Here is a 14,154-nt window from a genome sequence, read left to right as displayed (position 1 = left end):
AAACACTTAAAAAGCTGGTCTAACACTAAAGAGTGAAGAATTGAGTGAATATTGAGAGAAGCTCAATATAAATGTATTGTGACAAATTGTATTCAAACTTCTTGTGTGCCAAATCTCATCAGTTTCATAAACATAAGCATTGTTAAAAACACAAGCATCGACAAATGCCTTAAAAGCTAAATCTTGAGAGACTCAACACAATAACTAGACTAGTACAGCATAAAAATTCAGATGCTTTAAAAACATGAACTATCATCAGTTAACATTAAGACAAACTTTTCTTCTCCAGACACTGCATGTATTACCATCATAATTTCACAGTTCAGTGACCCAAAGACTGTCAAAAGAATCACACACTTTTTCCAGTGCAGTTCATCACTCGTTACCTTTCGAGCAACACCATGCATCAACCTGAGTGCCTTCTCTTATTTGAAAGAATTAGACTGGAAATGAAAATATGCACCAGCTTATTGGACTGATTATGTTCTCCAACACCACTTGGGAATAAGTTCCGTTTCCTTACATATGAGCATTAATGTTCAAAGTGCCTTCTATTTGCTTAAAGCTCACTGCCACACTTCAATCTAGGTCACCCTGGTTTTGATTCTGCACCTGCTCCAGCTCTAACCATCCAATCCAGGTACAAACTTGAGCATTGATAAATTACTAAAAGAACAATAGGTTTAAAAAGACTCAAATTGACCTGGATTTCTGGCAGGAAGTCCAGGCAAATAGAAACAGAACAAAGGAGCAGGTCTCTGAAACACTGAAGAGCTTGAGTTGAAGAATATGAATTGTGGATGAATAAGATTGAATTACCACTTCTTTTTTCAGCAGTGTACTTTTCAAACCCCAGACAGCAAAACTCTGCAGGCTGCCTGGAAATGATTCACTACCCCACTTCACAGCAGTGGTAATTAAATCACTGACACCAAATTTCATTCTAGATAAGGATTTACTGAACACTCCTTCCCAGTACTACACCCTAGCAAGTTAAAAGTTTCACACCTCAATTTCCAAACTACACCAATCAGTTACACAATTCTCTGCACAGCTCATGTACAACAGTTTACTAAGAATCTTTCAAGTAATTAACACCAAGTTATCAAAAGTTTTTCAAAGTAATAAAAAATACAGTATGAATCTGTGTGTGTTTTCTAGCACTGAAGTGAATGCACAGTACTGAAAATTACCAACTACTTGGATACACCAAGTCAGAAAACAGACCAGAATCCTTTCCAAATGGGAAACTCTTGCACATATTCTCTGCCTGGAGAAAAAAATTAAAAATAATAAAAAAAAGCACACCCAAATCCCAGAATCCTACAACCTTAAAAACAAATGTAGTAAATACAAGTCTAACAAGATAGTTAAGTTTCAGAACTCTGGATCTCCTGCTATCAGTTCTCCTATTCCACTTCTGTTAATAGAAATCACACAATTTAAAAGAAAATACAAGAAACACTAAAAAGAAACTTAAGAATGTATAGAGGAGAGAACAAAAAAACTTGCAGTACAGAGTGATCTCAAAACTGCATTTATGTTTGAAAAAGCAACACTATTACATAGCTCAAACATAAAATACCAGGAGCCAACAGCAGAAGGAAACACCTGGATTCTTTCCACCATTACAGACTGAAGTCACTTGGCTGTACAGCAAGACCCTCTCTGATGGTCTAAACAGCACTAAGAGTTTGCTGTGGGGTTTTGTTTTTTAATAACAATTGGCTTTTGCTTTGTTTAAGCCTTGACAACAGTAACAGACAAATAAGAACCGTGTTTCTGGACCATGCCTTAAAGACCTTGAGATTGCACAAAGACTCTTTACCATCCCTATTAAAAGATGCTCTCAATGGGTCAAGAAAACATTAAGTCTTTAAGATCATCCCAGCACTAACTTCACACTCTGGAATTACCAAGCACATGAATAGATAAAGCCACCAAATAAAAATAAGGGGGAAAACCACAGCACAGCATCCAAAGAAGTTTAGTACCTAGAATGTCTTGTAGAACAATCACATCAGCTTGAAGTTCCAGTATACTAGAACTGGCTATGCTACAAACCATATACATCAATAAATAGGTATTTAAACATCAAAAGAATGCAGAAGACACTTTCCTAAGTGTCAAATGACATTTGGGCACAGGATTTTTTTTAAATCTGTCATGTGGCATACTGTAGTCTGAACATGATGGTGAGTGGTATGAATAACCTACTACTAGTAAGGATGCACATTAATAAATTATGTTTAAAAGGTGTAGAAGTAAGCTAAAAGGAGTAATATTAAAGAAAGGAATAACCAAGGGCAAAGTAGAGAACTGTAGCTGCATGTTGTTGAAGAGAGAGTACCATCACTAACTGCTAGCCAATATAAAAGAAGAAAAAACAACAGGAAGGAAACAGCAGACAAGGTGTTTGCAAGGTGTCCAACTCCCCACCTCAAAACCATTTGAACACTTCAGCTTGATGGCTGCACTGCCAACACCTTCTTCCACTGTGGGAATATCCAGGCTGTGCAAGTCCTACTGCCAGTGATATTCTAATATATTTCCTATGGCATATGTGACAAAGCTTTAAGAATGTCAAAGGGAAGATTTCTCTCTCCTGCTTAACCAAAGCTGCAATCACAAGGAACCCATTTGAGAGAAAGCAACCAACCATTAACTGAAGGTGTAATTGATTCTTTGCTCTCCAAGAGTTGTACCTTACAATTACCACCAGCCCCACTAAAGCAATCTGCACCATCCTAGCAGCAAAGCCTGTCCCACCTGGCATGCAGATTTTAAATATACCAACCAGAGATGCATCCTGACACACAGCATCAGAAATAATGATCCATCACAAGAAGCAGAGAAATTTGGCTGCAACTCAGGAGTTTACTTAATGCATCTCATGCAAAAATGCTAAATTTACTGTCTTAGCTCTGCAAGTTTTGAATTGTTTATGGTGAGAACAAGACTGTTCATGGAAAAATTATGTATTAAACCATACAGATATTCAATGAAAAAAACAATTCACCTCTTTGCTGCCCAAACTTTAACTCTTCATGAATACTGCAGTATTATATGAAACTGCAGATAGACAGTAAGCTGCAATCACAGCTTCAATACCTCTAAGGAAAGAGCAGATGGGTGAGACACAAAGCTCTGAGATGTTCTGTCTCTTGGCTTTGTTTCAGCCTTTAGCCAAAACTCTACTATGGACACTGTTACACCAAGCATGCAATCCCTCCTCCTACAGTCTCTAGGCAGCCACACAGAGTCACATCGAGCAAAATGTGAAAACCCTACAGTGACACAAATCTATTGTGTTCAACTTTATCTCCTTTGCTATCCACTATTACTAATAAATATGGATGCAATGGTATAAAGACTGCAACTTATTATAGCTTGAACTTAAATAATAATCCCTCTTTACTTTCAGACTTTCCCAAAATTCTCAATACTGCAAGCTGTCCACAAGCATATGTATTTCAAGTTCTTACTAGATTAACTGAAAAAAAAAAAAAAAATAGCCCTTAAGGAGCAAAAAATACCTTATTTGACTTTTACTTATGACTAATTCTGCTTGCAATCCCACTTCTGCACTGGATATTTAGGGTCAAGAAATTAATGTTAAGGACAGCATAATGAAAAATTCTTTAAGTTCACTTTTGATACAGTTGCAAGTGATGTGTATAGTTCAGTTTTAAGCAAATCACATTGCCAATGCTGAATGACACAGGAAATTTTAAATGTTTTTGTAAACTACTTGGACTGTGAGTTTTCAGTTAGACAAAAATTTTAAAGTTACCGTTTTAGAAGGGAGAATACTCCAGAAGTAAATATGCTACTTTCTGAAGTTAATTTGTATCTGAGGAAGGTATCAAATATCTTTAAGTCCTCTCCCAAGAAATCCAGACACTAATTTATAATTCCACTTCTATAAATGCTCCATCAGTAGCTTTCCTAAGTCAACCTTCTATTTGAAACACCTTCTTTAGAAACCTGATTTATATTTTCAATCTGTAGTGTACACTTAACACCAGTGCTATTCTTAAACTATGTGTTTCTTTAAATATACATATAGAACTGAAACACAAAATTAACCCTGTGTGAGAATATACCAAATACAAGAAACTGGAAAATTAAGGCAGATAAACATGTCCTAAAAAACAGCAGAATGAGAAAGATAACTAACCAGGCAAAATATGAAAATTTCAAGCATTTCCTAACCACCATAACACAAAAGAACTTGACAACCAGAACAAGAGCTGCAGTCAAGTCCACCCCAGCACTGAGGGAAACCCCAAGACCACATTCTCAGAATCACCCAATGGCTATTAATTACAGACAGAAACACCTTTTCCCCTGGCAAAGATTTAATCTTTTCTTTGATTTCTACTCACATTTCTTCATTAAACCCACACTGATGAGCTGCCTGACAAACTCTTCTGCATTCTCTTTTCCTGCCATACAAAACCTGTTATTTTCTGCTTCCTCTAGAAGCACACACTTGCAGTTAAAAGCATAAAATAGATTCACTTATTACAGATATTGTCTACATGGGTTGCTTGCTAGAGCTGTCATTTATCATTTACAAGGACACAGACCATTCCTTTACCCAAGTTTCTCACTGTAAAAGAGCCCACAATGAATTATATGCATTGATACATTTGAACCATTATCCTTGTCCATTAATTTCTTCCTCCCTTTTATTTCACACTGTATGAATATTTATTATTTTTATCACTTTAGCAGGAAATGGTAGAAGGAACACTACTTCCTTTAGTAGGAAATAATAAAAGGAAAACTACTTGGCAAGTTTGCAAGTCTTAAAAATTAAAAACATTAGCCTAAGTAAGCTGAAGAACTCCTAGTAAATATATTCATGGAAGGACTGTTTTTGGTTTAGGTTTGTGGATTATTTTTTTTTCCCTTACTTTCTTTACCTAATTCTCTTTGACCTCTTTTTAACAATGAATTCTTCACAGATGCTCTTTGCCAATTATTTTTCAATGCTGGAAAAGCTTAGCAGCTATCTTCAGTCAGCTTTTTTCTCCTCCCATCCCTCCATGCAACATAAGTAGTACCAAACAAAAAGCACTGAACTGAAATAAAAGTATAGTGAGGCCAACAAGGAACAGACATCAAGAACCTATAATAGAATATCTGACCAAATTTCCTATAGTAAGTTCCACATGCAAAAGACTGCTTAAACCTAAAGGGTAAGTGCATGTTTACAGAACTTTCCAGTTACAATCAAAACGGAATATCCAAGTAATATGATTGTACTTATTATTATATTATATAGTAAAAACAACCATCTCGTGTCAATATAAATTGAACACAACTGACTGCAGTACAACACTTGCACAAAACCTGAGATTACAGACAGGGCATATGATTATTACTCAGTTGCCCTGAACAAAAAGTGGTACTAATTTGGAGAAAGCCAAATACTGTAAAAGATGCAAACTTAATTGCTCATCTACAGTTTGAAATGCCATTTAGCAGCATATAAATTCTTGAAGCGAAAAAAAGAAATCTCTTTGAGGCATGCATAGGAAGTTTCATTAAAGGAGAGGATGATTTTGTTTGAGAACAACTCAAAACTGCAATAAAATTTGTCTTGCCTTCTGCAAGAAACACAGAAACATCCCATCACAACAAACAGAATATGCAGCAAGATATGAAAATGAAAACAATAAGTACTGGTATTAAAATAGAAGATTTAAAAGGAGCAAGGGGGACAGAAGATACATTTTCAGTTAGAAAGATAAATCACTGCTGAAGTTCAAACTTCCACCCTGTTTTGCAGTAAGTGAGAATTCTTAAATGTTGCAGATTATTTCCATCTTCAGAGGGGGCTAGTATTTTGCAGGGTGGTCACTGGTTTGTTTTGCAATGTAAAGAGACATCACAAGCTAAAAAGATGTACTGGAAGCAATTTGTGATTGAGGACAAACAATCTCTTATTTTATGCACCAAACAGTTGTATTTGCAATTGTTTTTTTATTAATTGCATATGACCTTCCACAAACAAACAATTATTTTTCCCCCAATAAGTTCTGGTTTTAAGCTTCCCAAGAGGCAGAAATAAATATTTTTAGACTTTGCTACTTCAATAAGCTATTTTGAGGCTATCCTTTGTGCTTTTGTCTTTTCTTAGTTTTGAAAAGTAACAGCAAAGAAAATCCCCTTACCCATGCTTTATAACTTGTCAGTTTCATTTACTCATTTTTTTTAAAGAAGCATTAAAATCAACTTACCCTCTTTGCCTTTGAATCTTTCCTGATCATATCTGTTGTAGGCAGCTGGAATAGGTTGCTTATTTCGTAAAGTGGGATCCTAAAACATATTAAATAAGATTAGTAAAGCATACTAGAAGATATCTGATGGTTTTGAACTTCATGAAGTATTACACAGAACTGCTCAAGAGTATAAAATCAGTTCACCACTGTAGGAGTTGCAATGCATTTGAAAAGTTGGTATGTTTCCCTTCAGCATCCAGTTAAAATCTTACAAAAACAGAATTTAGAAGTACATACTGAAAGAAATGACCACAACCTGAGAAAAAACTAAAGTAACAACAAACTACATTAGCTAAAACCTGGAAGTTCTATGAAACCACTGATTTTTTGTAAATATCTCAAGAATTAGTGGGGGAAATCTGTGAACTGAGATCTGATAATTAAGCCATCAGCCACACACTCAAAATGCTTCTTGCCAGCCTGACCAGGCTAAAATTCTGTTCAAACTATAAAATCAAAACAAATCTGGAGGAAACAAGGCATTCTGGGGAAAAAATTAAAACCCCACCAATCTAGAGGCACGCTGAATGCCAATTCAATCATTTTTGTGGATGTCTCAGTTACGTATTCAGAACTACTCTGAATGGGACATTGAATAGTCCTGTGCACAATTTACAAAATTCAACACAAAGCTGACATTTAAATGTGGGAATTAATCGTGCTATTTAAATTTAGTTCTTCATTAAATGCAGTAACAGGAAAAATAAATCCTAGTATGATTAAATAGCTTTTATAGCAGACTGCCACTGAGCTCAAGAATATATTAGGTCTAACAGAACTCGACTGTAAACACCACAATAGAAAAATTCTAATACTTGGACTTAAGCAATTGAGCTCTAATTCTGTCCTGATTTATTACAGGCAAAAAGAAAGCTGGTTCAGGTTGTTCTCATTTGTGAGTCATGTTCCAAACTCTTAAACATTTGCTATCCTCTGTGTCAGAAAAACAGCAAAACATTTCATTTGAAATGGCAGTAGTCTCATCTAATAGAGTTTTTACAAATAGATGCAGGATGTTCCTAGTGTTTGATAGATGGAGAAGCTGGCACCAACAGTTTAATCTCCAAGTAACAAGAACATATTGAAAAAATTAATATTCAACTCATTAAATACCAATAAATGTAATTTAAGTCAAAGAATATCTGTGAAGTTATGCTTGAAAGTTGTTCATTCACTGGAACTAAACCAAAATAAATCTGGTACTTTATAATGACAAGATGCTGTGCTCTGACTCTCCCTGTCACACACAGCCTGCACATCCCAGGCTGCTGCTCTTACCGTTGGTGCTGTGTTTGGGGCAGGTCTCTGCTCAGGTGCTCTGCCTTCTTCTCTGGCTTTTACTGACTGAAGAATTGCAAAAATATTCTTGGCAAAGTTCTGAAAAACAAACCAAGATACCTGTAAATTTTGCTGACTGTGTCTCATGTAACAACAACACAGGTAGAAGACACCATTTGGTTAATTTGTGCTTCACAGAAGGGCACAACCACTGCACCAGTTTTCTGAACAGATGCTTTCTGCTTACTTTCCTGTAAAGTAAAACCAGCATAAAAAGTTTTAAGGCATCACTGCCAACCCAAATTCTTTAAGGCCCAAAATTCTAAACTTCTTATACGCTCCTGCCTGCCATGCCTTTAAACTCCCTTTGGAACATTTACTGCTGTAGCAAGGAGGAAAAACTTCTCAGTATTTCCAGGACAAGTTTCACCTCTGAAGCCCTGTTACCTACCTGCTAATTGCTTTTGGCCTCCTGACAGGATGGCTCAGGCACAACCCCTCTGTCTGTCTAATTCTAACACCACCCCAAGCTTCCCAGCACCCAAGCACACTCAGCTGCTCTTGGAAAGAGTCCTCATGAATCTTTAGGAGACCTTTCCTGATGCTGCACGGAGCAGCTGAGGCAAGGCAGGCACCTCCTGTGCTTCTCCAGCCAGGTGCCTGAGCAGAGCAGAACATGATCCAGCTGGTGGTAAAGAGTCCAAAAACACAAGTCCATCACACCATGGAGTGATTCTTTTAGTACTTATCTTGTATTATGACTTCACTCCACTTGGCACCAAATAATTTAAGCACTAGAGCCTTCCATCTTAAACTGAAGGAAGTAGAGAAACCAGTCATAAATCCTCGACTCAAGAACCATCCAGGATAATTCCAAAAACCTCACACAGAGTTTTGTTAGATAACCAAGTTATTGAGTCCCAACTGAAAAAAACTGTCGAGTTTTTAGAGCACATTCCTCCTGTAGTAATATTTTTAGGACTGCTTTATTATAAATGAAAATATAAACTGTAATTAAAAATTTTGCAAGGCATATGCTTTTTACATTACCACTCAACATTTAAACTATGGGGACATGTAAACAATGTCTATCATTAGTGTCACTTTTCAGGAGTAGCTCATCAGTAAAAGCAACCTTTCAGCAATTTAAAAAAAAAACCAAAAACAACTCTTTAATGGTTCAGATTAGCAGGAAGTATTCACAAAATGCTCAGATTCTTCCAGAGCATTGTGTACTACACTGCAGTGGTGATAATGAAAACCATTGGCTACAAAACCAAGAATTGTGTGATGAATTATGTAGAATCATTTAGAGAGAGCTGTAATGCAAAGCTCTAAGCTTGTACACCCAACCTCAGTCTCCATGTTGTCATTCTGCTTCAAGACAGAGGGGCAGAAACTGAAAGACCACCAGAAACCACTTAGAAAGGCAAAGGTATTCCTTGAGCAAACCCAGTTCTTTTCACTAAGACTGACAGAACTCGCACAAGACAGTATTTCAAGTTCTTTTCAGTCTCCTGGGGAAAAAACCCAAACCAAACCGACAAAACAAACAAAAAAACCCCAAACCTTTCAAGAGCCATGAGCCATGCACATTATCAATTATATGAGGATACTCAAAATCAGCTCTGTTCTTCAGAAAATAAGTCAAACTACATGCTTTTCCTGGAAAAAGACATTCCCCCCAAACTGTGGACTGGGCAGCATATCAATCACAGTTCTTGTCATTGCTGTGCTTCATTACAGTGTCTTGGAAACGTACTTGGAAACAACAAGCTACTCAGTACTCAGCCTTCTGATACCCAGGAGAAGGAACTAATTAAATAACATGAGAAAGAATTTTATAAGAGTGATTGTCCATGTAGAAGCCAAACCTTCTTTCAGTCACAAGGAAGACTGGCTTTCACATCCAGATTTAATTCATAAAACCTATAGTCAACATAGTCTTAAAAGTGAGCTTAAATTTAAAACTATGCATTTTCCAAAGACATTTTAGCATCTTAGATTTTATAGCCTGAAACTGAATGTCCTGGACCAATTTTTAATTTATTTCAGGTAAAATAAGAAAAGGATTTTCTTCCATCTGCTGAAGTAAATCACTAGTAAGCAAGGAATTACAGTCTTCTTGCTGACATCTTTTTTCCACAGCATAAAAACCCAGGAACCAAGACCACAGCTAATATCTGCTTGAAGGGGAATAAAAAGCAGTGTTTTAACAAGCACTAGAACCAATATAATCACCTTGCTGATCATTGGCTGGGTTGGGGATATGGGATTACATTACCATGACAGAAAAGTGATGAAGTAAGAAGTCCACTGCACATACCAACTGATTTCAAATGTTCTGCAGAGGTGCAAGACCACTAAGTTTCATTGCTCATCCTTTCAGAGATCAGAATATGAACATCCCCTAGTTTCTGCCATGGATTTTAATATCAAGTGCAACATAAAAATTACCAAAAGCTTATGATCTGAAGGATAGAACAGAGCAGAGGGGAAAAACAAGAAGAAAACAAAAACCTGTTACTTTGCACAAAGCCTTAAAAAAAATTGGACATGCTTTAAAAAGGTGTAAGAAACCTCTTGGTGTATAAAATTACAATTCCATGTAACAACAAGTCTTGTTGTTAGCTGCCTAGGATGCTGCTACTCCCATGACAGCTCTTTGTTGATTGCAACCATGTCTACACCCCTGGTAATAATTCATCATGTTGGGGAAAAAGAAATAAGGCAAAATGTTTCAGCAACTACCAAACTGGATTTTTAATATTTTCTTAAATCTGTAGCAATAGATTTTTTTCCACCCATTATCACTCCTAGCTCTAAAAAGAGGACTTAAGCACTAGATGCAAATCAGAATGGGAACCAATGGTAGCCAAAAGACTATCAGTAACAGCAGCCATCATCAGATAAACATCATCAATCATCTTACAGAAAAAGTCATGCATATTTCTCTAGGAAAGCCTAACTGCAACAGTATGTAAACTCTCAAAATTTAGTGGCACAGATGCTTTATCCCTTGCCAATATGGTGACTAACAGATACCAAGTCAAGTTCCCACCACTGGGGTAACAAGAGGCTATTTGAGCTGAAATACCAGAGAAAGTCAGATCAGCCTGCTCTGCCGGGGGAGACTTCATGGGGGAGACACTTACAAGATTCCTTTTGTGATAGAAGTACTTTGATTCAAATATATCACAGTTTATTTTTAAAACTGCAGTCCTCATTCTGCAATCTATCTTTACTTTCTGTAACTAGCCATAACACTAAGGCTCATTAACAAAGACTGCCAGATACAACAGGAGCTTTATCATGCTAGCAAAAGAGAAAAAACATCTTTTTATGATAATGATCATCAAGGAGATATTTACTTCAACTTCACAGAAAACAATTCCTGAGGGGGGAAAAAAAAAAAGGATTGCATCTTAATCATCTGAACAAATATAAAAGAATAAATCTAACAAATAAATCTAGAAGTATATGCACTGTTATACAGTATGGATGTTTTATAGGGCTTGAGCACTTTCCTATAGCTAAGTTGTAACGGATTTTTAATCAGATTTTACATTCTGGTATTTCACTGCAGAGAGAGAAGTGCCTGGGTACAAGCCTATAAACTCAAACTCTCATTTGAGCAGAAAATAAGGATTTCTGGTTGACACAAATCCCAGGATGATGAAGAACTGCAGAACACTCTAAACAATGCCCAAACTTATAGTAGGACTGCAGAGGGAAGAATCAAGCCCCTATCACAATTCTTTACATGTTTGGTTGATACACTCAGACACAGTGCTAAATCCTTTGCAGCCTCTGACAGAATGAAAGGCATAAAGCACTGCCAGAAATGTAGTACTCCCATATTTTCAGCAATTCCCATGTACTGCAAGACATGGAATACATAAACAACAATATTCAAGTAGTTTCAAAGTTCATCAGAAACTAAAAAAAAATTGTTCACATAAAACATGACCTGATTAACTAATATTTAAAAGAAGATAATTTCTATATTTACATTCAAAGCATATATTTAAAACTGGAATCCTTCACTCTAAGAAGCTGTATCTTCAACTTGTAAACTGTTCACCAACACTTAAGCTGACCACCTCTCCTCCTTGCTCTCCTAACTTAAAGACAGCCCTAAAGCTCTGCATTTGGCAGCTTGTCCTCAGAATCCCAGCTTGTCTAAATGAACTATTGGTATTGTCTGCACTGTGCTTATTCAGACCATAAAAACTTCCATCATATCTGACCTAACACCCTTCAGCTCCTCACATAAGGATCCTACAGATAAAGGCCACACCTAGAAACATGATCTTGAATTAAATAGTTGTGATCCTCTCTTTTTTAATTACATACACATGCACCTTTGAGTTCCTTATTTGCTTTCATCTGAGTAACATACAACAAGTACAAGATGCTCCAGTGCACTGACAGGAATGTTTGCAGGGAGCTCTTGGTAACTCTCCTCCAGCTCTTCTCCACACACTTCTAACCTGTACATACACCAAGCCCTACAACAGTATGAGTAATACAAAATTCATACTACCAGAAAAATAATTTTAAAAAGAATAATCTAAATAAATAGATCATCTTAGCTGTGCTTTCAGGACAATTGCAGTTTAAGAAATTCACTGTGAAGTACTGGACTTCATATAGCTAACCAACATCACAGTTTTTAAGAGTTCAGATTAGGGAACCTATAAAAAATATTAATAAAACTGAACTTGTAACTAACTGCTGGGAAGAAGAAAAATCAGACACTCCCTGTCACAAAAAAAGTTACTCTGGGAATCAAATAACATTTCTTTTTGGTTCAGTCAAAAAGTTCATTTAAGTACTACCATAGCCTACTGTGCTGAACTGAACATATAGCTATTAGGCTTTTATATTTTTGGACCATGTTTTCAGTAAAAAGTTCCCCTCCTCATGCACACTCTGTATTATCTTGGCCAAATTTTTAAGGCAGGATTACATGGAAAGACAACCAAAACACTTCATTTGAAATCAAAGACCAATCCAGAATGATGAAAAAGCAGCAAGCAACTCTGTAATATCCTCAAGATATAGCACAGCATAAAATCTGTTCAAAAATCCCTCTCATACATAATCTGAGTGTATTTCTCCTGTGAATGCAGCATATGAAGATGGTTTTTTTTAATAGTTATAGAAATAGTGCTTAAGAATGATAAAGTTACTCTACAGCTGACCTAAGTTTTCTTTCAAGACACATTGTGCTTCACTGGGCAGAGTTTTCTGACAAATTCAAGTTACCTATTTACAAAACAAGATTCAGTATTTCTCAGCAGAAATACAATTTATGTAATGAGGTCCATCCCTCCCCTATGTGCAGTACTCAGAATGCCTACTAGCAATATAATGGTCTCCCCAGTTTCACCAGATCAGCCAGTACAGGATAGAGTTGAATTTGGGAACTTAAGCTATATAACAGACCATTGCACTTGTGCACAGCCATTCAAAAACCATTCGTTTGTTCCCTTTGAAAGCTCTAATGAGGATACTAGCTTGCTATTAACCTGGCACACCTCTGGCTTTTCATTTTTCCTATTAAAGTCACCACGATTGTGAATTTCAGGAACACAGATCAATTCTGCCACCTAGAGCCTGTATACAAAATTGCTTTTACAATCAAATGCTTTTAAAATTTAAAACACTTTGTTCTCAGAGCTTTTAGCTGTCAAAAGATATTAAAATACCATCTTAGTCCTGCTATAAAGATATTCAGATCAAAATATTTTCCAGTTATAAGTTCATGTTAAGGATTTTACAGAGATGATGATGATAACTGTAGCTTTAATCTCACTGGTGACTTCACTAATAAGAATGCTCAAAACATTATCAGACAAAAATATGAACTGAAAATAGCTGGAAAAGATATTTCCTAGAGCATTTCCTAGAGCAAACATATTGTTATGGAAGCACTACTACACCTGTGAATGCTGATATTCCTGTTCAGGCTATTTTAATTTGTTCCTACAGGAATACCTCAAGTGCCACAAGCACATTTACAGTAGAGGTGAAACAAAAAAAGTTTTCTTAATAAAAGATTGCTGAAGCCTGCTACAAGATGTTGTAGAATTCAAAGGATTATTCAGGAACAAAATAAGTAAGAACATGGAAAAAAAGGAATAAATTTCAGTTTAAACACTGGGGGGTTTTTTAAGGTGTTCAATAATTTGTTTTACTAAACAGCCAGAGATTTATCTAAAAACATATACACAACAGAACTAAAGCCTTGGCAAAGCAATCATTCAAACTTCACACTCCAAACACAATGGTAAATATTCTGTGTACAGGTTCAAAGCTTTATATATAGAACTGGATCTCTTCTCTGGTAGCTCAAGTTTCTCTCAAGAAATAAGTTACAAAATTAGTATTTTGCTAGTATTTTCCCCTAAGATTTGCAGTTTTGAAAGTGTCAGTATTAATTCTGACCAGACATTATCTCATTCAAACTGCTTTAACATACATGAAAAGCTGACAAACTTAACCTGATCTCCACAGTTTCCATAATCAGTGGCATGTCTGCATCATCAAATATTCATTCAAACCTTTCCAACACAAT

At 36.2% G+C, this 14,154-nt stretch overlaps 1 protein-coding gene across 1 annotated transcript in view; it reads right to left on the bottom strand.

The window, feature by feature from the left end:
- Positions 1-14,154, bottom strand: part of CDC73 (cell division cycle 73) — a 104,175-nt gene that overhangs the window by 73,258 nt on the left and 16,763 nt on the right. The window contains exons 8-9 of the mRNA XM_030455116.1: positions 7,572-7,670; positions 6,252-6,330 (exon numbers count right to left, since the gene is read on the bottom strand). Coding sequence (XP_030310976.1) covers positions 6,252-6,330; positions 7,572-7,670 — 178 coding nt within the window. The remainder of the gene's footprint in view (positions 1-6,251; positions 6,331-7,571; positions 7,671-14,154) is intronic.

Source organism: Calypte anna, chromosome 8 (genome assembly GCF_003957555.1).
Source record: "Calypte anna isolate BGI_N300 chromosome 8, bCalAnn1_v1.p, whole genome shotgun sequence".
NCBI classification, from domain to species: domain Eukaryota; kingdom Metazoa; phylum Chordata; class Aves; order Apodiformes; family Trochilidae; genus Calypte; species Calypte anna.
The sequence above is the reverse complement of the archived record's forward strand: the minus strand, read 5'-3'. Positions and strand labels throughout refer to the sequence as shown.